The sequence below is a fragment of the Mesitornis unicolor genome, unplaced genomic scaffold (assembly GCF_000695765.1).
Source record: "Mesitornis unicolor isolate BGI_N332 unplaced genomic scaffold, ASM69576v1 scaffold49816, whole genome shotgun sequence".
Taxonomy (NCBI): Eukaryota; Metazoa; Chordata; class Aves; order Mesitornithiformes; family Mesitornithidae; genus Mesitornis; species Mesitornis unicolor.
Genome location: NW_010191295.1, coordinates 36020 through 60611, shown reverse-complemented (window position 1 = coordinate 60611; position 24592 = coordinate 36020). Strand labels below are relative to the sequence as shown.

The 24592-nt window shown below is 37.4% G+C and overlaps 1 protein-coding gene across 1 annotated transcript in view; it reads right to left on the bottom strand.

The window, feature by feature from the left end:
* Positions 1 to 1452: 1452 nt before the first annotated feature.
* The window catches only part of LOC104542402 (proprotein convertase subtilisin/kexin type 5-like), a gene marked incomplete at both ends in the record, with an annotated part of 42015 nt that continues 18875 nt past the window's right edge, over positions 1453 to 24592 (bottom strand). The window contains 3 exons of the mRNA XM_010186694.1: positions 1453 to 1665; positions 17144 to 17316; positions 22267 to 22355. Coding sequence (XP_010184996.1) covers positions 1453 to 1665; positions 17144 to 17316; positions 22267 to 22355 — 475 coding nt within the window. The remainder of the gene's footprint in view (positions 1666 to 17143; positions 17317 to 22266; positions 22356 to 24592) is intronic.

Genomic DNA, 24592 nt, shown 5'->3' with positions numbered 1-24592 from the left:
TACAAAAATTATTGTTGATTTGACAGCAACTGCTGAATTTGAAGGACTCAGGGAAGTCCTACAGACCCAGCTAAGCAAGAAGTCAGTCTGGGGAACCACAATTGCCTCTACTCACCTCATATTGTATTAGTCTCACTTAAACATGAAGAACTTAGTGAAGGTCTTCTAAGGGACAGTAGAGGGAATTTAATCACAGAAATGGACTGCTAGAAGATGCAATAATTTATTTTCTTTATTATTATTTATCAGGGAGAATAAGAAACTTGCCATGAAGAGAGATAAGGTTTCAGTGAAGAGAAGCAAGTTAAGAACAGAAAAATTACTGGAATGAAGAAGTACCTCAGAACAAGTTTAAAACAAAAATTAGATCATCTGAAAATAAGGAAGGATCCAAGAAGGGATGGCCAGCATCCCAGAATCCTGAAAGACAAGGGAGACACTATTTGAAAAACATAGCTGCAAGGATCTTTAACTCCTCACTGACACCAAGAGAGGTTATCTGCAAAGGATCAAAATGAAGGTAATGTTAGATGGGTGCTTAAGAAAACACCTGGGGGGGGTAGGAAGACCCAAAATCCCTATATTTTCTGATCAGAAAGAAATCTAGATCTGTAAGAATAAATAAAACAAAAAGAGGACAATAATAACAAGCCTGATTAATCCTCCTAGTACAAGGATTTAAAAGGTTAAATTAAGTAGTATCTTGAATATTGAGAAGTATACTGAATGTACTCACTTTGAAAAAGCAGATATAGCATACAAATACTAATGGGACTTAGATTATCAAACAATTAAAACAATTTGTCAGCTTCCAGCCAAGATAAGAACATAATGGAAAATGGATGCTGGATGTTTAGGAATGAGATGAGGAACAGTATAGAAAAGATGAGCACTAAGCTTAATCTTGCTTACAATATATCAGCTAGCTGGAAAAGGCATTAATATGAGTAATAATTGACCATCACCAAATGTAAAAGACAAATGATAACAGATTTAAATATAACTGAGAAAACAGAGAGGTAAATAGGAAAACTGCTAGTATCACGCATGTAAAATATGAAAACTATTGATAACTGGATTAAAAACAAAAGGAGGATATGTTTTCAGGCCTACTGATGGGCTACAAGATATTGGGAATGACAGAAATCTGTTTTGATGGCAGTGGCAATAGAATCTTTGAAAGCATCAGAGATCGCAGCAACTAGGTTGGAAAATTGGAAATTGGAAAAACTTGCTATGAACTGGGTATACCTGCACTGCATTGGGCTTCAACATGCAGAGATACCCATGCTGGTTTCAAAGAGCAGTACAGTGCCTCCAAACAACACACTGGGACTAAATCAACTTGCTTACACATGATTAATTAGTACAAATGAGCTCTCTGTCTCTCCTCCTAAAGTTCCTATGTAAAACATAAACCTATACACATAATAAAAAAAATTCCAAACGTACTATTTTCCTGTCATAGGATTCCCCGCTGCTGTATGTTGTAGCTAGTGTGGAAGCACATTCTTCCAGATACCATGGCTTCTTCCCACTTTCAGCTGTGCTGCTTATGGAGATAGTGTAGATGCTATTCGTGTAGCCATCACAGGAGCAGTGGTCTCGACTTCTTCCACCATTTCCAGATGCCCAAACAAAGACTGAACCTAAGCCTCTTCGTCCCTGTTTGGAAACAGCACGAAAGATTTTATTAATAGTAATTCTTTCTGCCCTTCACCTGCTTAACAAACAGATCTTTTCCCCTCAAAAGACATCTGATGAGAGAAAGACAACAAAAAGAAACTAGCTCACAGAGAAGAATCTGAAATGAAAACTGGATTTAGCAAAGTTCAGAATGAATCAGACATTATAAAAATTCAGAAAATGAGTGGAATGAGCACGGCTTTAGAAACAACTTTTATACAGTGTCTGTTTGTTGTTCTTCAGCTATGCTCTCCAGCCGTACCAAGAAAGATCTGCTGAAGAATCCGGGGAAGCATTAAAACATCATAAGGAGTTGGAAAAGGAAAACAAGTAGCACACATGGAACTAAAATACTTTGTAACACAATACCTTTCACTTATTAAGGTGCTGTTTCTTCTTGGGTTGCCTTGTGGCACTAGGTATTGTTTGGATAGAATTATATACCGTGAACCAGAGCATCATTGTTTCACAGACACTATAAATCATAGAATACTAGAAGTGCAAAGGGATCTCAGGTCACCTAGACCAACCTATCTAGTTCATTATGAATACCAAATGCATAACACAATATATAAACAAAAATAGACAAAAATAAAAGATTCTTATAAATCTATTTTAATGAAGTACTAAAGAACTAGTGTGCCATAATATTTTAAATATATGACTAGTTGGGCAAGTTTCTTAGGCGTACTTATAATTTCAAATGAGGACTTAAAAATAGGTAATCTCACTGTGACATTTTCTTAATACACCAAAGTTATATAGTGTCAAAATGAATTAAAACATTTTTTGTGGTGCTAGTACCATTATAGAGGCATTGATAAGAAAAATGAAGATGAAGTAACCTGTACTGCTGATGTATGGGAACTGAGAATTACTGACATATGAGTGATTGAGCTTTTCCTGATTTATATTTACGTGTTTCATATCAGTAAATGAAATTCAGATTCATGTAACTGTATGATCTGCAGTAATTATCAGTACTAACTATCCAGAAGCACTTTACCATTCAGACAGACAGGGTCCAAAGGACTAATCTTGTCTTTGATTAAGCTAAATTGTGTCAACTTTTCTTACATGACATTATCTCAAAGCACAGAACATCCCTCTCAGTTACAATTATGCTAACAGTCTCATTTCTACCTCATTTACTTGCAACTCATCATGTAGCATCTACCCTGTTTTTGGGTAGGCCGACCTGTGTGTATCATAAATTAATGTTATAAGGCATAAAACGCCACTTTCTGTGCATGAATTAATTGCTTGGCTATGAGGGGAGTTTGTTTGTTTTTTCTAAACAAAGTGCAACTGTGTACCATGAACAGCATAAAGACAACTGTTGGAGATCTACCTGGTCAACCTTAAACAATTAGCAACTCAAAGATTCATTTAATTCAGATGCTAAGAGGGGTTTCACTAGGGCTTCTTCTGCTAAGCATAACTAAACCTACATCAATGTAAGACAAAAAAATACTCGCAGTTCACAATCCAGACTTGAGTTTTCAAACATTGATGCATTTCATTTTCTGAGTTTAATAAAAATATACTACCTGGAGACTGTCTCCTCTCCAGCAAAATAAGTTAAATATCAAATTCTCCTGGCTAGTGTTTACATGGGGTTATGTCTCTAAAATGCAACTTCTCATTAAAAAAATATTTCAAGCAGAGAAAAAAATCCCAGGGTGCCAAGTTAATGTATTATGAAATCCACATTCTCCAGACAAGATCAGTCTGACAAGCTGGGAAGTGTAACTATTTCAACTTCTTTCACTTTCTTTAGTTGATCTTAGCTACTACACTAACAAAAAATGATGCAAAACAGCAACATTTTTTGTTGTTTTAAGGCAACATTTATGAAGTGTTACAGCTCTCCTTCCTCACATTATGAACTCTTGACAAATCGAAACCCTCTATCTCTCCAGGGTTCTTTTTCTGCCTGCTTTTCTAAGCCAGCAGGGTCTGATTCAGAGCTTCCCAAAGGCAGTGGGACCTCTTTTGTAACTTCATGGGACTGGAACTGGTTTACACACCACTCCTGTTTCATTCTACCATGTAGTCATCTCCCTTTGCATATCTTTACTTCTTACCTCTCCATTCTGAAAACATCTGATGAGATAGATGAAAGAAAGGGTAAATTGAAAGATTAATTTGTGCATAGTCACCGATCTATTTACTCCAGCAATTTAGGGAGCCAGAACTTGGAGCCCTCAGTATTCTTGTGGGGAGTGGAATGGAAGATTATGCTAAAGATATGCTTCTCTGCTTTTCAGGTGCTCCTGCTTGTTTTTTACTGGTTTTCTTTCTGTTTCATCCCACTGTCTTGCAATTTGATCATGCTTTTCAGCAGTATTCTATTATTTTCTTTCATTTTCCATCTCCTCAATGTTCATGTCTAGCTTGTCTATCAATTCTGACATCTGTTTCAGAGTCACATACAGATTCCTCTCTGGTCCTACACTGCCCTTAAAAGACAACTTCTCTCTCCTACATACACACACACATAATAACAAAGCTAATATATGAATATGCAGGTAGAATACAGAGAAAAAAGCATTTCATACAGATACATTTCTACCTCCAGAACATGTCAAAATATTCCATCAAAACCTTTTTTTGATAATTTTTTGTAAGTATCTGCTATCTGAAGAATTTTACGTTTTTATTCTTCACATGCATTTCTCAAAAGCGCAATACTATATAGCTACATTTGGCCAAATCAATACTCTGTGGGAAATTCAGAGTAACCCACGAATACATACAAAAGAGAAGAAATCAGAATTCAGGGTAATGAAACCACAGATCCAAGGAGGAGAAAACCAGAATCTAACTATTTTAATATTCTGTTTAAAAGTCTTCTACTTTTTTAAAAAAAAAAAAGTATTGTAAAAAATTTCTCAAAAACATGTACATAGGAAAACATCCTATTAACAACAGTCAACCTGTCATTTCTTTGCTGTCATCATCAGCTGGTTTCGTCTGCAAAAAGCTGTATAACATGACTTGTTCCACTCATGTGATGAAAACTTTTTCACAGCAGGGTAGGACTGCACTTTGTGTAAATTTTGCAGGAGCAACCCTTGAATTATTGGCTTCTCTGCACAGAGAATATGGCTATATTTCTTTAGATGCATGAATGAAATATGATAATGAAAGATGAGCTACAGAAAACAGGCATGTGAGTATGTTTTAGACCACATAGTGTAGTTCAGCTGAAAACACACCAATGGATGTTAGGAATTCTGCACGGCAGTATTTAAAAATAATTAACACAAATGTAGGTTTTAATAGCAATGACAAGACTTTAAAAATAACAGACATGTGCAAACAAATTTACCTTTCCATGCTAAGTTTTTTGTAAACAAATAATAACAACTATTTCTTCAAAACTAATGTCTCCTGCAAATATATCAAGCACTGACATCTCTGTTATTGCAATAAAAAATAAGTACCAGGTGCACTGGCTAATGGAAAAGAGTACTTTCTAATACATACAAAGAAAGAATTCCCATTCCTGTAACACAACTCAGCATATCATAGGAAACAACAGCATTACCTGTAGTCTAGAAAACATGCTAAAGATCTTGTTCCTAGAAGCTACTTGGCAAAGCAAATGGCAGCCTTAAAAAAAATAAAATCAAACAAACCCTCAAACTAAATTCAACCTGACTAAAATAATGTGTCAAGCAAGTAAGTTCTGGTTTACATTTACCGTCTATTGTTAAACTACCATTTGGTTTCCTCTTTCTCCCTTTTTCCAAACACCCTGCCTTAATTCAGTAGACCTAGTAATGCTCAGGAAATTATAAACTTGCTAGTAACTACATCAAACAAGTAATTAGAGCAACAGCATCGGCTGTCCTACTGTATGTGAATACCATTCCCAATTGGTCTCCTTTAAATACATGAAATTAAATAACATTTGGACTGTGTTACAAAGTTAAGATAAACACATATGCAAGGCACTCTGTAGCTTTTACTGTTTGTCTAAATCTATCATCTGTCATCTGCCAGATGCCCAAGGGTGTCAAGATGAAAAGTCAAGTCTTGAGCTGCCAAAGCAGCCATGTGTCATTTATTACTCAAAAGCAAAGGTGCATTTACAAACCATATGGGTAGAACTCTAGCAAAATTAAAAGTTAGTGAACTGTAGCAGAGGCATAGACCAGGGTGGAATGGGTGTGCAGCAAAGTACACCCAGTGCGTTTTCCACGATGTTAAAAATGCATTAACTCTCCCTCTAGGCACAGTGTGGTTTCTGCTCTTTCATTTGCAATGATAGCTATTGACTCCCTCTTATAAACTCTGCAAGGTGTCCGTAACTGCAATTGTGCTTGTCAGTGCACATGTCATACCATTATGAAATGCACTCCTTTCCTTTGGTCCACTTTCTTAAATTGCATAAAATGTCAGATAATTAAACAAAAGTGAGAATTCCATTATGAAAAATAAAAAGTCTTTCACTGACAACTAAGACTTGCTACTGACATAGTTACAACTCCAGTTTTCTAGCACATTTTCAGGGCAAAGCCAGTGTGCTCAACAGACAGCTGACCTCGAATGAGATGTACTCAGGTCACTGACAAAAAGATCTAGGGCAGAAATCGCACCTACAAAAGCATGGCACAAGAATCTTGGGGCATTCCCACTTCTTTATGCTAGTGCCTCCTTTTCCTTGGTTAGTAAGTTGCAAGCAGGGTAAGTGATAAGAAGCTCTTTTTTTTTCCAGTTCAACAGCACGAAAGGGTTAGTTTGCCAAGAATGAGAGCCAGTATGAACGTGTTCATAATGACATCTGCAGAATCCCCTAACACTATTAAAAGAAAATTCCCTGCTCCAACTGCGTGCATTTGTGTATGTGTGTGTGTACACGTATAAACCACATCTTTAAAGAGTGAATGCTTTAGTGGTGCTGGCAAGAGACATTATAAGGTAGAGGTCTTCACACACTCGTCTAAGGACAACCAGCAGCCCCACATACTTTCAAGTTGCTTCCAACATGCTTCCATCTAATAAAAACAGTTTCCATCTACGAGGTGTAGCTTGAGCCAGTGGAGCAAGATTTATTCACTCTGTTTTACAAAGTTCAGACTGGACATTTATTTACTGCTTTAGAAGTCAAGCTGCCTTAATCCAGCCTGTGAATCCTGATGTTTTCCTGCCCAGGAATCGAATGCCACAATAACTCTCCCTGCCTATGGGGTGAGTTGCTGTCTCTATAGAAGTGATCAAATTTAACAAGGGACAGGGAAGAAAACGTGAAGAAGCAGACCTGGAATAATTAGAGGTACAGGGGTAGCAGCCAGGGAGAGGTAGTTTGGCACCAGTATGCTAGAAATCCCACATCAATGAGCAGAAAACAAAGCACGAAAATATAAAGTGGAGAGAGAAGGAGAGACACTCTATCCACAGCTAAACATTTATTTTCCTTTATTCTCCCCAATACTGTTCTAAAATTACTTAATACTTCCAGGAACAAAAAATACTGCGTGGAAGTGAAATTGATCCTGATGTGGAAGCTGAAAAAAGTAGCCCAATGGTATGACCCCTCTTTCTTAAAAACTAATTATTGAAGAGGAAATATTCATAACTGAATGTGCAGAACAGAGGTCAGCACTCTGGAGACCTAAAAAAACTACTACACAGGCACTATTTTGGGTGCAGCACATTACAACCAATGTAGGACCAGGCACCAAGGATCACACCAGCCTGAGAGATGCACCTGTGAGAGGTGCTTCTTGCTTCCAACTTCCACTGATTTCTGCAGTCCCTGGGAGCTGGACGCTGCTGCCCTGTGTAGAGGCAAAGAGTCGCCAATCTGCTGACTGGCAGCATTTTGCTTTTGAGAAGCAGCATCTCTCAGGGTCCTGCTGAGTTTCTACCAGTCCACTTAACCTCTAATCTGGGAATGAAAAATAGTCTGGCACACCACCGTTAAGACTCTCCTGTAGACTGCAGACTCTCAGTTGAAAGTAGGCAACTCTCCAAAACAGATAATGGTAAGCTGAGAGTATAAGCCATCAATCCTGAAGTGCTACCAGAACACAGCCAAACAGCTTAATTTTTATTCAAAGAGTATCCTTGGGTATTAAAAGCAAAAACTCATGAACAAATGGATAAATTGCTGAGGTCATTAATTCTGTTGAGGTATCCATGCTCTCACATATGAGCATCAATTCACTAAAAATGTGCACTTATGCTGTCTATGAAGAAATGAGTAATAAGCCTAACAGGTGTACATAAACACATGTGTTTGAGAGAATGTCTAAAAATTAAGCCCTGTGTTTTTATGTTAGCAGTCATGTTTTTACTCTCTAGGAAAACTAATAAGTCAAGAAAATATTTCCTAGTGCTGGAACAGGCATATGCACGATACATATACAATGCAAAAATATGTCACTACTTACAAAAAGTAATGATTACCTTATATTGTTCAAAAGGCAAGTTGCTGCTAATAAAGCTAAACTTTTTGGCTACTTCTGAAGTAGCTTCTCAATTAGGAAAAGGAAAGACAATTAATTAGGACATAAAGAAGGAAAAATGTATTTTATTAGCTCATAGGATATGGTACCTTTAAAATACTGAAGCGTGAAAATATTTTAATGTGTGCTTAAAAGAATAATGTATTGCATAACCACAAGCACCCATGCATTAACACAATAATTATTGAGATATATCAGTGGAATGTTTCAACATGCAACCTTGCATGTGGTATATTTTTCATTTTACTCTTCACTAGAACAACAGCTTAAACAGCTCCAAGATATTCCCCACAGAGCTATAATTAGTGCTTAAAGTGCAACCAAAAGAAGTGTTGGCTGAAACCTGAAATCTGAACCTGTGGAATGCTGGAATGAAATTCTCATTTTCCTAAACAAAATAGAGCCAGCTACAGGGCTGTATGAATTGCAGTTCTGGTTCAGGCTCTCTCTCCACATTATCATTACCACTGTTGCTCCTGATATTGTTACTGGGATAAAGCAAGCTGTATATTGTAAACACCTGTGACAAAACAAGAGGGGGTGGGGTGAGTTCAGGCAGTTCTCATCGTCTTTATACTACCGTCTGCTTAAACACTCTAGACAGAAGTCCATGGCCGCCAGATCCTCATAGTTGTTGTTTAACTACTTACAGCAGCCTCTTCCTTACGAAAAACTTCACGTTTTGAGATCTCTGTCAAACTTCTGAGGTTCAACAAGAAACCTCAAATTTTCTGCAAATTTATCTCTTTTCAGTAGATGAGCAGCAAAGTAAGGCTGCTCCGCCTCTACGTCAGCACACCAAGGACTGCAGTAATTGCTTTGTGCAGTTTGCTTCCCATAGCATTTGTTTAGGAGGAAACAAGGCACTTAGGCTGTGCGCAAAACTATTGCCCTCAACAGTTTTGTGCCTTAAACTTAGGTGAAATTCTATGCACAGAAAACTCTTGACACCCAACTTCCAGTAATTAGCCTTTCAGAAATCTATTTTTCCCCACATGGCACATAGAAATACATACATCCTGCTGTTATGCAATTATATGAATGAAGCAATTACTGATTTGTCCATACAAAGTAATCAGACTAGCATTTCCAAAATTGCACTCTCCGAAATGTATATACTTAAGTGCATGGAAAGCGACCCATTTGCCAAAGCTGCTTTTCAGTATTGGCTTTCTAAATTAAGATTTGCCTCACAACAAGAATGGTGTGGGTTTTTACGCTCAACTATACCACCTGTTTCAGGCAAGGCACCCAAAACCAGAGGCCACTTTTGACAAGTCCAAAAGCAGTAATGCTATTTTGGCTTGTTATAACAGTTTCCATTTATGTGTGAGATGGGATGAGGTAACGAAACAGTTTTGGTTTCCAGTACACTTTGTGACATTGTAAGGAAATTGTACATTTTGAGGTATATTTTCCTGTAACTCTCATTCCAAATTTTCCTGCCTTTTAGGATTTGTATATTCCACTGAATGTAATGTAAGAACACTTTTGGTATATTATGTCTTTTTCTTCTGCATTTTCTTTTTTTGTACTACGTGTTGACTGTCTGTGAAAAAGCTCACTTTTCACTGAAAGCAAAAAAGACAGATAAATGTTAACATTAGCTTTGTTTATATTTCTAAAAGAAAATAAAGTGGATAGTATCAAAGTTCATCCAAGTATCACCAAGACTAAACTCTATTTCACTTACTGGAAGGCAATATCCCTAATTCTACTTTGGCTGAATGCTGAAAGTTGCTAACTACGTGCAAATAGTAGAGCAAAGATTTATTATTAGCTTAATGAAGTGTTAAGGTTGTCACCTAACCTGATTTTTGCTGGGCAATCTCAGTTTAAGAGAAAAATAAATCATATCAACTATAAACTACCTTTGCAAAGCCATCAAGCATCCTGAGTTATCAGTGTAAGGCAGTAAGACTTAGAAATTAAGCTAGTTGATAAGACATACAGGAGGGTGAACAAACTTTTGGAAAGCGGTGACTCTGAAAGGGAGGTTAAGGTCATGGCAGATAACCAACTGGCAACGAGCTGCCCTAAAATTTAGTCTGCTCCTTGGATCAGTAAGCAGGGTGAAAATGAGCAGGGAATAGGGAAACAGTACTAAGTGTGCACACAGAAGGCTACAACTCCCATGCCTTATTCTAGTATCCACATTTGAAAAAATAATGCCGGGAAACAGAAAGTGTTTCAGAAAAGAACGAGAGGAATTAACTGTGGTTTGGAAATTCTGACTAATGGAAGGCAACTGAATATAAAACACCACTGTTAAGGCTGTAGAACAGATTTTGAAGGACAGAGTAATATGCACCAGCATTAATGGAAACAGGTTAATATGCAACATGCACTTCAGAATTCCAGGTAAATCTGTTAAGTTTTTTTCTCTGGTAACTTATTTTATGCTGACAAATGTATTAGAATCAGTATGTCTGGTTTCTGCAAAACATACGATGATCCCTCCAAGAAATCAGTAATGAAACAGAAGAAAAAGAAAGTTACTTTAACAGCAAGGTGGAGGTGGAAATGGTTTCACTGGAGGTGATGTGGGCTGTGCTGGGAAAACATGGCAGTTAAGGAAGTTATGAGTAGAGTATTTTAAGGATGAGCCAGGGAAACAAAGTTTTGACGTAAATGAAAGAACATCTTAGTGAATCTAGTAATTACGATCACCTGCATTCAAGAAAAGAATTCAGGCTGTGAGATGTGAAAAGAAGCATCACTCTGATGGGCAAGGAGATGGACAGCTTAGTTTTTAAGTGCTAACGTGTGTGGCTTGTTTATCATATCAAAAAGAAGTCTGAAAGGGAACTGTGTTCTATAAATATGTGTGAAAGAAAAATTGAAGGAAAAAAGGTATTTTGGCCCTGGAACACATGGGCAAAAAAGCTGCACATAAGTAACTTCAGCTGTAACTTAGAAGAAAGAGTCTCTAAGCAATAGATTAGTGATGGTTGTGAAATAGTCTCCCAACAGAAATAACGGGGAAAGAATTTCTAATTCATTTTGAATGTATTTATAGGACATGATGATAGGACTGTACTGGATGACCTATGCAGCCATTTCCTGTCTTATGTCCCTGTATTCCAATCTAATTTATTCAAGAGATCACTTGGCCAAAATCTGTAATTACTTACATGTGGAGATGCCTAACACCATAGAATGCATCATAAATAGAGCAGAAGAGGCATTTTACAGTGGAAAGGAAACTAAGAAATTTAGATTAATAACAAGTTACATATTTTTAATAGTGAAGGTTGTTAGTGACTTGCACAGCCATGGACACAACAGGTTTCAGTCAAGACTGGCTCTTCCCAAAAGATGTACAAAAACCAGAAAACAATACATGAATCAAGAAAACAGGGATATTGAAGCAGTAATAATCGGATGAAATTTTGCTAATCTGGCTTATGATGATGGTCAAGACTAGAAGATAATGTCCTTTTCTCATGTTAGAACTATGAATATTATTTTGAGCCAATAATGCTATGCCTTGTGATGTCAGAAGGAAGAATTACAATCTTAAAACGCCATATGACTTTTCCAGTTCTGGTACAAAGTCAGGACACACATGTAGTACAGAGTCACAAAAAGTTTTAACTCGGTATACTGAAGTAACTATAACATCACATGTTCAGATACTACATCACAGATCAATCATCATGGATGCAATAGGGATACACTGTATATATGCAAATCATACAACAGATAAATGCCAGGACCTAACATTACATTACATCAGCATAATGGATGTGATGTCTTCTGAGACCTTGCTCAAGCACAGCACTAATTCTGATTGAAGAAGTATTTTTTGGCTAACTAATTAGAAATGTGCAGGAGGTCTTGTGCACGTGAAAAGTATCTGTATATGATCTGAGATGTGTATACAGAAGTATGTGTTATTCAGTCTCAAACAGCAGCTGTACAAGTTGAACAAACATAATACATGGTTTAAAAAATATGGTCTTAACCTCCATGCATCACAATATTTCAGTGTATAAAATGACAGCCATTTTGGAAGTTATTTTGACACATTTGACTTGAAGTCTTCTTGCAGTAACTTCTGTCTTTGAGTTCTATAGTTCAACTCTCCGGCAAAGCAGAAAAGAATAACTCCCCTTTGTGTAGGCAACACATCCTACTGAGAATGATGCAGAGAAGTGATGACAGGACAAAAAAAATTAAGAGAAACATCTGTGGTACAACACAGGCAGCAACCCTTTGCCTAGACACTTGCAAATTATTAACAATCTCTTCCACTTTCAGAGTAGAAACAATAATAATAATTTAAATTCTTTTTTTCCTTTATTCTTTCCCTTTTTTTCTCTTCTCTTCCTTTTCTCTCTCTTGCATGTGGGTAGAAGGCTTGTTTAGTGATTGTAAGAGAGCCTTCTGCTCCCAGCAAACACTTTGAACATACACACACGTGCACACACACACACACACTGCAGCCAAAGTTGGTGAAGCGAGAGAGATGAGAAGGGGCAGTGATGATGGGAGGAAAGGCACCAAGCTGAGTTCTCACAAGGGGTTCAGCCACACAGCATCAGATCATTAATGTCCATCAAACATTCTGGCTTGTGTCCAGCTTGCTAAACAGAATGGTGTCATGGCAATAAAATGAAGGCCCCTGGGCTGACACAGGCAGAAAGCCAAAAGTTTCCATGTAGATTTCCCTGCCTCTTAGGTTGTATTAAGGATGACCTGCTCTGTCGCTGATTTGTACTGCCTTATGGGTACTGCAGAACAAATAACATAAAGCATGCAGTTGGCAAGACATTTGGAAAGGTGAGATAACCAGCTCTTTGAAGCTCTGCAACATAAAATATCAAGAGGGGTCATATATAATGAAACTTAACTATTAGGTCTTTGCCAAACAGCAGCAAAAGAATAAGTCAGGATACCTGAAATGCATTACTCTCCAAATGATGAGACTGATCTCAGAATAACAGGCATATTTGCATGAATAGAAATGAGCTACTTTGAATGCTGTCTCACAGAGCCGTGAATCAGCGAGTCCAAGTCTCTCAAGTGCTTACAGCATTGCACTCAAAGACTGTGAAACAGACAGTCATCTTAAAATCTAACTGTACTTTGGTTGTATCTTTCTGAATTGAGGAACAGCTTCTGTGTTCTCCCTTTTGCTCCAGACTCAGCCACAGACTTTGGCCACAATCATGTTTGCAATGCTAAGTCTTATTTGTTCTTGAACACAGGGTGAAATGTGACATTGCATAGCTAATCTTTTCTTGAATATGTTACTTTTGGATATACTTCTCTTTGATTTTTTTCAGGAAAGTTCTGTGTGATAATAATGGAAATATTTTGGGGATTATTAGGTTTACAACTTCTAACACATTGGTATTTAAAACACAAGCTTCTAGAATTTTCCACCCTTATAACTACACTATTTGCAAGACAATAATCTTGTCAACTGGAAGCATGATATAAAGGGACCTTTTATATTTGCACAGAAATTGTTTGATAGCAAAATCTCTGAGGTTTCTCTTTGAACTCAAGTATGCAAATTTAATAGAATTAAACAAAATACCCTGAAGATGACAGAAATTCATTGAGACAGGTTTAAAAACTGTTCTCCTTAATCCTGGACAGAATTTTTAAAGCACATTTAACTTGTGGGTTATGTTGTCATTTCATAAACTCAGTTATTACTTAGTACCTTTTCTTTAAATAGACTTGTCTATTTCAACTCATGGCATGTAGCGTCTCTGTGGGACTCTATGGAAAAACTGTGCAGTCATTTATCTTTGTTATTTTCTGCAGGATTTGGAATGAGTAATCATATTAGCTCAGCAGATTTAAAAACAATAACAATAATTCTATAACACCCTGCATGAGCTGTTAATTGGAATAACATGCGCTAAATATAAACCAGGATTTCTTTGTCATGGATCCTAGTGTCTCGTCATGGATCCTAGTGTCTCAGCAAACTTAATATGAAACTGTGGCTCTTGCATCCATTTCATTTTTGCTTCACAAGTATAATAGAAAAGTAGTAATTCAGTTTAATTATACTCTAATCAAAGTTGATTTTCCTAATTAAACAAGCCAAGCAGCATTTCCTTTTCAGATGTTTTTTAAAAAAACTTGAACTTTCCCTTTGCTGTCCCATTTAAAAAAAAAAATATCCAGTTGTTTGTGCATATGCACAATAAATAAAGAATATCAATCTTGAACCTTTGAGCAGATCTGAAAAAAGGTCTTGCCAAATTTTCCTGTACCACTTTCATTTACCTCACAGATGATATACTAGATGTAATACTGTTGTGGTTCAGTTCAATATTTCTAAAAAAGGAAGGTCAATATCTGTACACAACATAATAAGCATTTTTGTGTATTATATCTGCATGGGCAACTTGGGCAGAACAAAAAGTTGATAAGACGGAATAGAAGCTAAACTGTAAAAAATATAATTTTACTTGCACCAAATAAGACTTCTACTATTTCTCAAAAAATATACCAAACTCTTTTTCTGCATTGTTAAAAAGACTACCTCAAATTTTCAAAATTAAGTAGTATGTTTCCATTATATACTGGTACTTACTAAAATACAGAATAATGCGCTAGTAAAATGAAATTCATCTGGGTTCTGCAGGGTATCCTCTCATATTACAGCTATAATAACAATGGAACAATAATGCTTGTAGGCAAGATCCATGCTTTTGCCAAATTATTTCACATTCTTGATTTATACCCGATTTAACCTCAGTTTGAGGTTTCAGTGAGGAAATGGCTGAGTTCTGGTACAGAAATTAGGGCTGAACTTTCCATTATTTTCTTACCTATATGAAATACAACATTTAAACTAACACATATACATATTTAAACATAAAATTTATTTTGTTGCCCTGCATCTTGCACTTCTACTAGGAACCCCTTCACCACTTTATTGCTTTTATTCTCTGCGGTCACTGTCAAAGAGTAGTAAAGTCTAGCTGGGTGAGTGGGAGCACTGATATTCCATCTGAAGGGAAAAATGATGATGCACAGGAAGCAGTAACAGAGATGAATTTGGCCTTCTACAAACTTGTTACACTGTTCTAAGAGCACTTCAATACCTATTTTAATAGTGATTACTCAGTATAGAAGAGCTCTCTCAGGCAGAATCTAGCAGTGCCCCTAAATATGTTTAACTGCGAAGCCCCTGGAATTTCTCACAGAGTAAAGTTAAGTACATCCTTGAATTTTCTGTTATGCTAGACTTCACAGGTTACATAATGTACAACAAGCAAAAGTGTAAATCTGCAGCTCCACACCAAATGGTCATCATACGAATCAGTGAAAGAAAGGCAGTGCTTCATGGCTGCATGGTTAGTAAAGTATTCACAGAACTGAGTTTGACAGACATGTCTTCAACATCATGTAACGTAAGAAGCACACAGTTCCGGTCGTTAGTTTAGCATTTCAGTAACTGGTCTTCATAACTTACCTACTAGGTAATTAAGCATGTATTATAATCCACATTTGGAACATGGAGGACAGATGTGACAGTAAGAAATTTATGCAGCTTTATTGAGGAAACCGAAATAAGCTAGAGATGCAGCTGTGATTAGATGTAAATTCACACCTCCTAGGCTTATGCTTGTAGGCAATGTTTATGGTGATATCGGGTATCAATTTTAGTATGTATTTATTTACAACTTACAGTCAACTATACTGTAAATCACCTGAAATGCTGCACTGTGCATACAGACTGTCAGCTTGACCAGGTGCTCTTGTAGCTTTGTCTGTTACTGCTTTGCACCCATTATCCCTGTCTGCTGTTATGACTGCTTTTTGTGGTATACCTTACCTTAATATAGTCTTTCTGTGGCAGACACTGTCTCTTACATGCGGCACAAATCTTCCAACTGAACACTAGCTATAGTTTGCTAAAATCAGTCTTGCCACACCTGGTTAAAACACTTAATGACTTCAATAAGAGCTGCACTTTCCGATCTTGCTGCAAAGTGTTGCCATGTTCCAGTAACTACATACCAGTTTCACTTTGGTCCAACAGTTTCAACCTCTTTAAACACCTGTTTTGTATTAATCCACTCTTTTCTGATTCTAGAGCCACCCACCACTGAACTATCATGCATTCAAAATAATGCTCAGATCTTTAAGCACACAGCTTTAAAATCCTTTCCACCAGTCCTATAGAGTGGAAAGATATGCAAGCACTGGAAGATGAGGAATTCCCTGATCTATTGAACAGGCAGGAGGGTAACAGGGAGAACTTAAAACTGGCCTCTGACATCAATAGTTCCTCTAACTATTAATTTTGTCTGTGGTCTTATTTGTTTGATGGTAACTTATTAAAGAAAATTGAAAAGGTGTAAGCTTTTTTCATATAGGGGCATTTGAGATTTTGTGTGTTGTATTATTGAAGATTTCTGGGCTATCACAGAGAAAACGTGCACAGCCTTGTAGAGAAATGTATACGAAAGTCATGAATAGTGTGTAAATTCTCAGTGACCAGACATAAACACTAAAATAAACATGAGTGCAGACTTTTTTTTAGCCCCCAACTCCTTATTAAAATCATAAAGCTTCCAATAAGAAATAAAGCAAAACAAAGCAACAAAAGTAAGGAAGGAAGAAGGAAAAACAGCCAAGGCTTTTGCTTTAAAATTTCACTGGAATTCAGATTTGATGACTTGGTACTGATGTGCAAAGTAACATTCTTCAGACTTATTTTTTTAGCAGAATTACATCATTACCTCAGAGCAGTCTTAAAGGACACTGAGGATGATGTAATCCAGTTGAAAATAAGCAGAGCCGATATTTCAGGAAGGACTGACCATCAGGTCACTATGGAAAGAAAATGTATACGTATTTTTATGCAAAGGAAGCTTTTCGTCTTCCTTTCAGAATGCCTTCCTCTTTCCCATGCTGTGCACTTGCATGTACCGGGTGCACATATCCCTACACTTGCACATAAGAGCAGATTCAGGAGATGCGCTTTCATGCCAACCTACCATTCTGATGCCGTTCTCAAAGGCCTGACGTGCCAAAGAAGCAGGTCCATCCACAGTCTTACCATCGTCATCAGGCCCCCAGCTGGCACTGTAGATGTGGATGTGCTGGGGATTAAGGCTTAGGGACTTTGCTTCTACCATGTCTGTCACATCTCCGTCCAGCATCCGTACACCTTCAGAATGAAAGACACAATGAACAGGATTAACTGACTCAAAATGCTTTTTGTTTTTGTTTCTGTTTTTGTTTTTTCTCCACAGAATGCTGTTGCATAGGACATTGGTCTCAATGACCATAAGGATTTCTACTGTTGTTCAAAAATACCTCCAACGAAACTTTTTGGATATGTGTTTATCCAATGGAATAGTCTCTAGATGAAAAAACACAAAAAAGGAAGATTTTGGTCTTTGTTCAAGTAATTTATCCACTATACAGCCTTCAAAATTCAACAACAAACTTATATACTAAACGAAACTTTAAAAAAGACTTGAACATTGAAATGTTTCTATGCCTCACTGGAAGATAATATATGATTCTCTTTCACCTTTTACACTGCAGTGAAACTTGCAGCCCCTCCTTTGAGTCATTCACAGCCCTAAGTATGTTGACAGATGTAATAAAAGGATCTCTGCTGACAGATAAACATGGAATTATTCCTTCATTGTATCAGGCAGCAAAGAAGAAAATGGGGAGAAAGCTCATGTGTACAGGCCGATTACCAGACACAGTAGCCAGACAATTACAGAAAGTTACTAACAAATACCTTGTATGTAACATTATTCAACCTGAAACTACAACGTTGTGAACATCCTCCTCTGTGCAGAAGCTTTGTAAGGTATAAAAGAATCCATACATGTGGGTTTGGACAACTCCATGTGCTACCCTTCTAAAGTGAATGGCACCACCATGTTTTAAGAACACTAGACTGAATAAGGTAGGCTTAAATCTGGAAACTGAGAAAATCTCAAAGTTGTTATTTTGAATAACTGTAGGACTTTGACTGAAGTTATTCTGACTGAGAAACCCACCGATGCCAGTTTTAACCTGAATAAGAAAAAGGACCTACACAGAGTTAGTGTGGTATCTGATCAAAGGGATGTTAAATATTAAATAATAATTAGCATGTAACTGTATAATAGTACAGAGTAATGATTACTTCCACAATTAACAAATTTGATGCTCTTTCCCCCTTAAAAGGCCACCGCTATTTACAAGTCAAATTTACATATTTTTAATTACAGGCATATTTCATTTTGCTTATGAGCTCAGACTGAAGTTACTTGAGTATTTACCAAGACCTTAACTTCCAATTAACAAAAGGCATAGGGGGTGCTCTGTTGATAGAAGGTCTTTTTTTCTTTTCCTTACTTTAATTGACTCAAAAATGAAAAGTGATCATATTTCTAAGTTCACACAAAAGCTGCCCATGTTTTGTGAGACAATAAACTTTTACAAACAGTGATCTCACTATGAACTTTACTTTATAAAAAAAGTCATTAAACCAACTCTGGGATTCTCAGGTTTTATTTTTCTTCCTCAGCATAATCTCAGAAAATTAATGATGGGTGGAAGTTATGTTCTCAATTTCTTTCAAGCACATTAAAATACATTTAGTTCTAAATAAAGACAATAAAAGGTACACTGCTTTTGAAAGAAGGAAAATAAAGCTTCCCTTTATGTTCCTGTTACTGCGTAGCAAGCCTAAATAATAGTTCATGCACCTGGTGAACACTAACTGCCATTGGCACCTGAAGTAATTCACACCAGGTTTTATTTGCTAATGATAAAGTGGTCAAATCTAATGGAACACGGACAAGGCTGTGACTCAGATGTTGCTCTCTCCACTCTACGGCCAATAGATATGCTTCAAGGGTGACTTCGAACAACAGATAGCTCACTGGCTATTTAAATAAAAATAATTCCTTTCTTTCTCATTTTTCCCCCTCGTTTTTTTTTTCCTCCCAAATATCTTGTGTGGTTAATTCTGCCGATCACAAAACCTCCAAACTGCATTCAGCATGTGGTGATAGCGCAACAAAAGCTGTCCAGAAGGCAATTAACAGACTGCATTTGCAGACTGTTATACCTACGACTTTAGAGCTCTGTAAACTTCTTCCAGTTCTTGCAGTAATTGCCAAAAGGTAAGTGGCATTTTAGTCAGAACAAACTTTCAATGAATCACAGGAAACATGCAAAACTGAGCTGAAAGCAAGTTTTCTTTTAAAATATTTGGTTTTAATCACCATCTGACTTAAAGAAACAGCTGAACTAATTCCTCGTCAGCTGAAGACAATCTACATCTGTTATGCCATAATCCAGTGTAACTGTTTTCCGTCAGAACTCAAGCCCAGCCAAGTAACTAAGCACCCAAATCCCCACAGATGCTTTGCAACTTTCAAAATCAGTCTGCAACAATAACAACATATTAACCACCCCTTCCTATGAAAAGTCTCACAAGCTCTGTAGGTGGTAATTTGCTATGTGTGATTACTGCAGAGAGTCACATTAAAAAAAAAGACCTACCCATTGGGTGCACTGGTTTGTCTTTCAGTGAAAGGGCCTGCAAGTTAGCTAAGCACAAACTGCAAGCACAGTGCATATTTTTTGATAAGAAACATCTCACAACCTGTAAAAAGAACTGAAAGGCCAGATTGCAATTTTACTCAAATTTTCTTTTCTGCTGACTACAACCCACTTGCATCACTGTAAAAGAAGGCTCAGACTTTCTAAGGTTCTTATTAAGGTTCTTAAATATGCAGAAGTGAGATAAGCAGTACAAAGACATTTAGAAAAAAAAGAAGAGTATTACTGGTAGATATCTTGTTAACAACTTTCCATCACAATGATCATGAATCGGATTTGTTCAGCTGCCTGTATTTGATGGAATATTGACGGAAAGGATTTATTTTCCCCTTTGCTTTATCTCCTTACTACACCTTATGTGTCCAGAGATGCTTTTTGGTTTGAAGTAAAGAATACTTATCCTGGTGGAGCAAACTCAGCACAACTGTCCTCTGTTTAAGGAGAATGTAATTGCTTTACCTCGACTCTAGTTTCTTCTCCAAGAAGGCCCAAGGAAGGTCTTTAAAGCCCTGGGAAACAAGTGAGCTGAACACTAATTCAACATAATATGATTCACCATTTTTACACTCTATCTGGCCTGTGGAGAGGGAACACAACCACTACATATTCAAATGTGTAACTTATGGCTTTTCTAAGAAAAGGGAGGGAGGCATGCCAAATAGAGGTCAGCAGCAGCGAAACGCTTAAATATATACACCTGGTGGAAGGGGAAGCTTAACCTCTCTTCCCGGTACTCTGGAATTCCCTCTTGCCTCTCATTTTCTGCAGATTATCTGATGAGCCTCCTGAAGTTATTTTCAAGTGCTGATGCTTTTAAAAGGTGGTATATTACCTCAAGTGAGGTTTACACAGTTACTACTTTCCAGATCTCTTTTAAGAACAGTGTTAGTGATGGCTTTACAGAATCATGGTGACAAACGGAGTGGATAAAATTTTTATTTCACTTAGACAGTGAAATTACTTGAAGGCTGTTATATTCTTTGTACAAAATAAATAAATAAATACATAATGAAAAGGCACATATATCCATTCTTTACTGTTCACATTAACTACATTCACACTATGTCCATCTGAGTCAATTTTTACACTATATTTAGAAAATGTTGTGGTGCAGCTAATAAGCCTGGGGAATTTCTAAAACATTATTATGGCATATTCCTAATGCTTAATAAATAACCCATTAAGAAGCCACTGTTACTAATGAAGAACTTTTCAAGGATAAGCCCAAGGTGTTGCAGGTTTTGTGACTATCCAACTCATAAATGAAACTTCTCTAGAAGCCATCTTTTATGTTTATCTAACTCTCCTCTGACTCTGTTTTGACAACACAATAAATCTGATTTCATAGCTGCTGGTACATGACCAAATGCCACATCCACATGAGACAACCTGTTCAGCTGCCACAAACTTGGCCAGCTCAGATTTTCTAAACCACTCTGGCAGGGAAACTTTGTGCAGGCAGGGTATCCACCTGAAGGGAAATTGTTTTTCTGCATCACGTTAAACTTACGCTGGATCAGGTATTGTCTATCCTCGTGAAGCCAGCAGGAAAACAGAAAGCTGACACTCGGATGACCTTGTGTGCTTTGGCTAATTCGAAATGCAGCTGTGTTCACATTTGATTTGGATAAAACTTGGACTGATCCAGCAGAGAACAGATACAGTACTATTAATTGTGGAAACCGGGCCTCAACACTGCCTGGTCATATTTTTGAACTGTCCTCCACTGTACATATAGGTAACCATGCTTCTGTTTTCACAGATAGGCTCTATTTTGGGACAGAAAATCAACAGTTAATGAGTCTGAGCTATAGGTCTTTCTACTGAAAGCCAATATACCAATACCATGATTTCATGTACAGGGCAAAACTTCACTTGAAGCATTAAAATCTGGCACAGGGAGGCTACAGCCTAGAAGCGACATAGATGATATTGTAATAGTTATATCCACAAATTAAGCCAAAGGTCTTAATTAAGCAGCCAGTGACTAAGAATTCATAGAAACCACCTGGAACCTTTTGGCTGAATGAACAAAAATAAGTGCAACTGAATCTCATATTTCAGGCAATGATCTGATCACACAGAGGGATCAAAGGAAGATTCTCTCCAACCACAGCCAAACAACACAAAAAAGTTTTATGTTTTGGCAGTGCTTTGTTTGGGATCAATATGCAAGACAATATTCCTGATGTGTACATTTACTTCTGGTTTGTCAAAGTTCATCACCAAGAGCTCTGAAGCTGTGGGAAAACCCAAATATCCTAATTCTGCGCTTTGTGTTTTCATCAAAGGTCTCGCTTTCTATTTTTCTGTGTGTACTGAGAGGCAGTGATCCAGGGAGCACTGGAGAAGTGTCACTGCAGACAAACTCCTTCAGTACTGGTATTTAACGACCACTCTACAACTGAGATTTACTTGTTAACACAGCTAGGTTTGTTATCCATACAAATCTCCTTCTCTTGTTGAGAAAGGTCTGAATGTACCATTTAGCACAAATGGCTCTTTGGTTACTTTTTTTTTGGCGGGAGATTGTTTCACATACCTCCAATCTTGGCATTAAAGGCGATTCCTACTGTGCAGTGTGAGTTGTTTGCCGTGGCTGCCACTTCTCCAGCACAACGGGTTCCATGCCTGCAGTCAGACAAACATTTTTCCATGTAAGCACAGACTGTTGGGATTAGAGGCTTTGACTATGCTCATCCTCAGGTGCTAATAGCACAACTATTCACAGTGTCCTGCACTGCTTAATCCCCTGTAGTAACTTATACCCATGCTACAATATTCCTCTGAACACGTTTTAACATCATTATCACAATCATATTTAACCTTTCATAGCAGGCTTCCTAGCTACTAGAAACACACACAGTTTGTAACAAAGACATATGATGATACATAATCCACAGCAATGGAAAGAATTCTTGGATACCAGTTCTCAATTTTGAACTAAATCTTACATTATAGACAGAATTTCTGTCCTGTGTTTTTCCACAACCAGTCATGTTGCTAGTATGTAAGACTCCACACAATCTCCAGCAGGCACAGCATGTACCACAAATTTCTGTGAGGAAGATGAGATTGCGCCAATGTCCACACTGCTGTTTAGAGGCAAGCCTAATATGCTCAAAGCTTCTGTATAGGCATGTCCTGGTCATGCTTTGGGCTAACCCTGCAAGCCTGCTGCCTTTCTGGGAGGAGAAAAAAACAGCTGAAGTCCCCTCCACATCAGAGGTATGCTCTGTGCCTGGAAGCAGAGGTGGGCTGCAAGGGTACAATCTTAAAACGCAGCTGAAAGAAGACACAAAATCTTCAGTGGTTGCTCACCCCCTTCCCCACTGTGCAAAGCCACAGGGGAAAGTCTTGGTCTCTTGCTGACCCATGCTCTTTACAAGGAGACAGGGGTCATCCATAGGGCCACTATATTAGGAAAGCTGTCCCTGCTTTTTGTGATTTCTGCCTGCAATATAGGTTTCACGGCATGTTTCCTACCAGTAAGTTTTGCCCTCTTCCTTGTGTAGTTATGCAACTCCATTGCAGAAATGTGACACACGCAACAAGGGTCAGACTGGAAACTTTAGAGAGCTGCTATGGAGAGGAGACACAGTTTCAGTCCAGACAGGAAACAAGATGGGGAGTTGATGAGACACAGACAGGAAGACAATGTGAGGCTTTGGTAGCCACAAAGCAAAAGCTTGAAAAATCAAGGTAAAAAATAGATAACAACATGGCAAGCACTTCAGAGGAGGCTAAGTGAGGTCAGTTGTGTACACAGGCACTCTTCTGCTGGTGGTGGTTGACAGACTGCTTACATAGACATCTGGAGAACATGGGTGTTTTTGAATTAAAGTTGATGCCCATATTTCAGACAAGAATCACAGTTGCTTTCTCTTGGTACAGCTTGTTTTGGGTAGTCAGTACTTATTTCCTTCTTATTAGCGCAACTCTTTTCCCTTAACCTTTTGAGACAGATGAAAAACACTAAGTTGTTTGGAATGGATTAATATAAAACAAGAACAACAACAAAAAGTACTAGGGAAAAGGAGAGGAAAGAAGAAAATAAGCAATATAAGTGATCAATGCTAACCTATTAGAATTTCAAAAGAGATCATTCAGATAAGTAGGATACATATAATCTACGAGAAAAATCTGATTTTTCTTCACAAAATCAAAGTGATGATTTGGATGCTGATAAATCCTAAAGCTTGATCAAGGTTTCATAATTATATCTCAACTAATTTCCTATTAATCTGTTTACAGTTTATAATTTGGTTGCCAAGCTTGATGGGATAATTTTTCAAGACTGAACTTGAAGTTTATTTTTCATATGAAGCCTAACTTTCAAGCCTAATTTTCTCCATTTGAAGAAAGCCTATCTAACTCTAATTGATAAACCAATGTCTTATCCTACTACAAAATAATTTTTAAATGCTTCAAGTAAATAATTCAGGAACCACAGAAAAAAACAAGTTTTAAAAAGGTCTTCTTAATTTTCGATAGTGTTCTAGCTCTGTGTTTGTTTGAACTAGTGTCTCTCTAAAATATATTAATATTTTTAGGAAAATGCCTGTCTTAATTATTTACAAGACACATGATTCCCAAACTTACTTACTTCTCATTATAATTTCGTTAGGTGCCACATACAAGTTTAGAGGCATTGTCACTCAGACATCAAAGCACAGATGACTATACACTAGAAATGTAGGTGTAACTTACCCACATTCATCACCTCAGTGCATATAGTTTATTAATAGCTCATAGTTTCCTGGTGAAATGCATGTGGCCGAGTCACAGCTTCCCATAGTGAGACTACATTGGCAAGAAACCCTTCCTGGGTACCAAGGTTGGGAAGCAGTGATGAGAGAAAGGTTTAT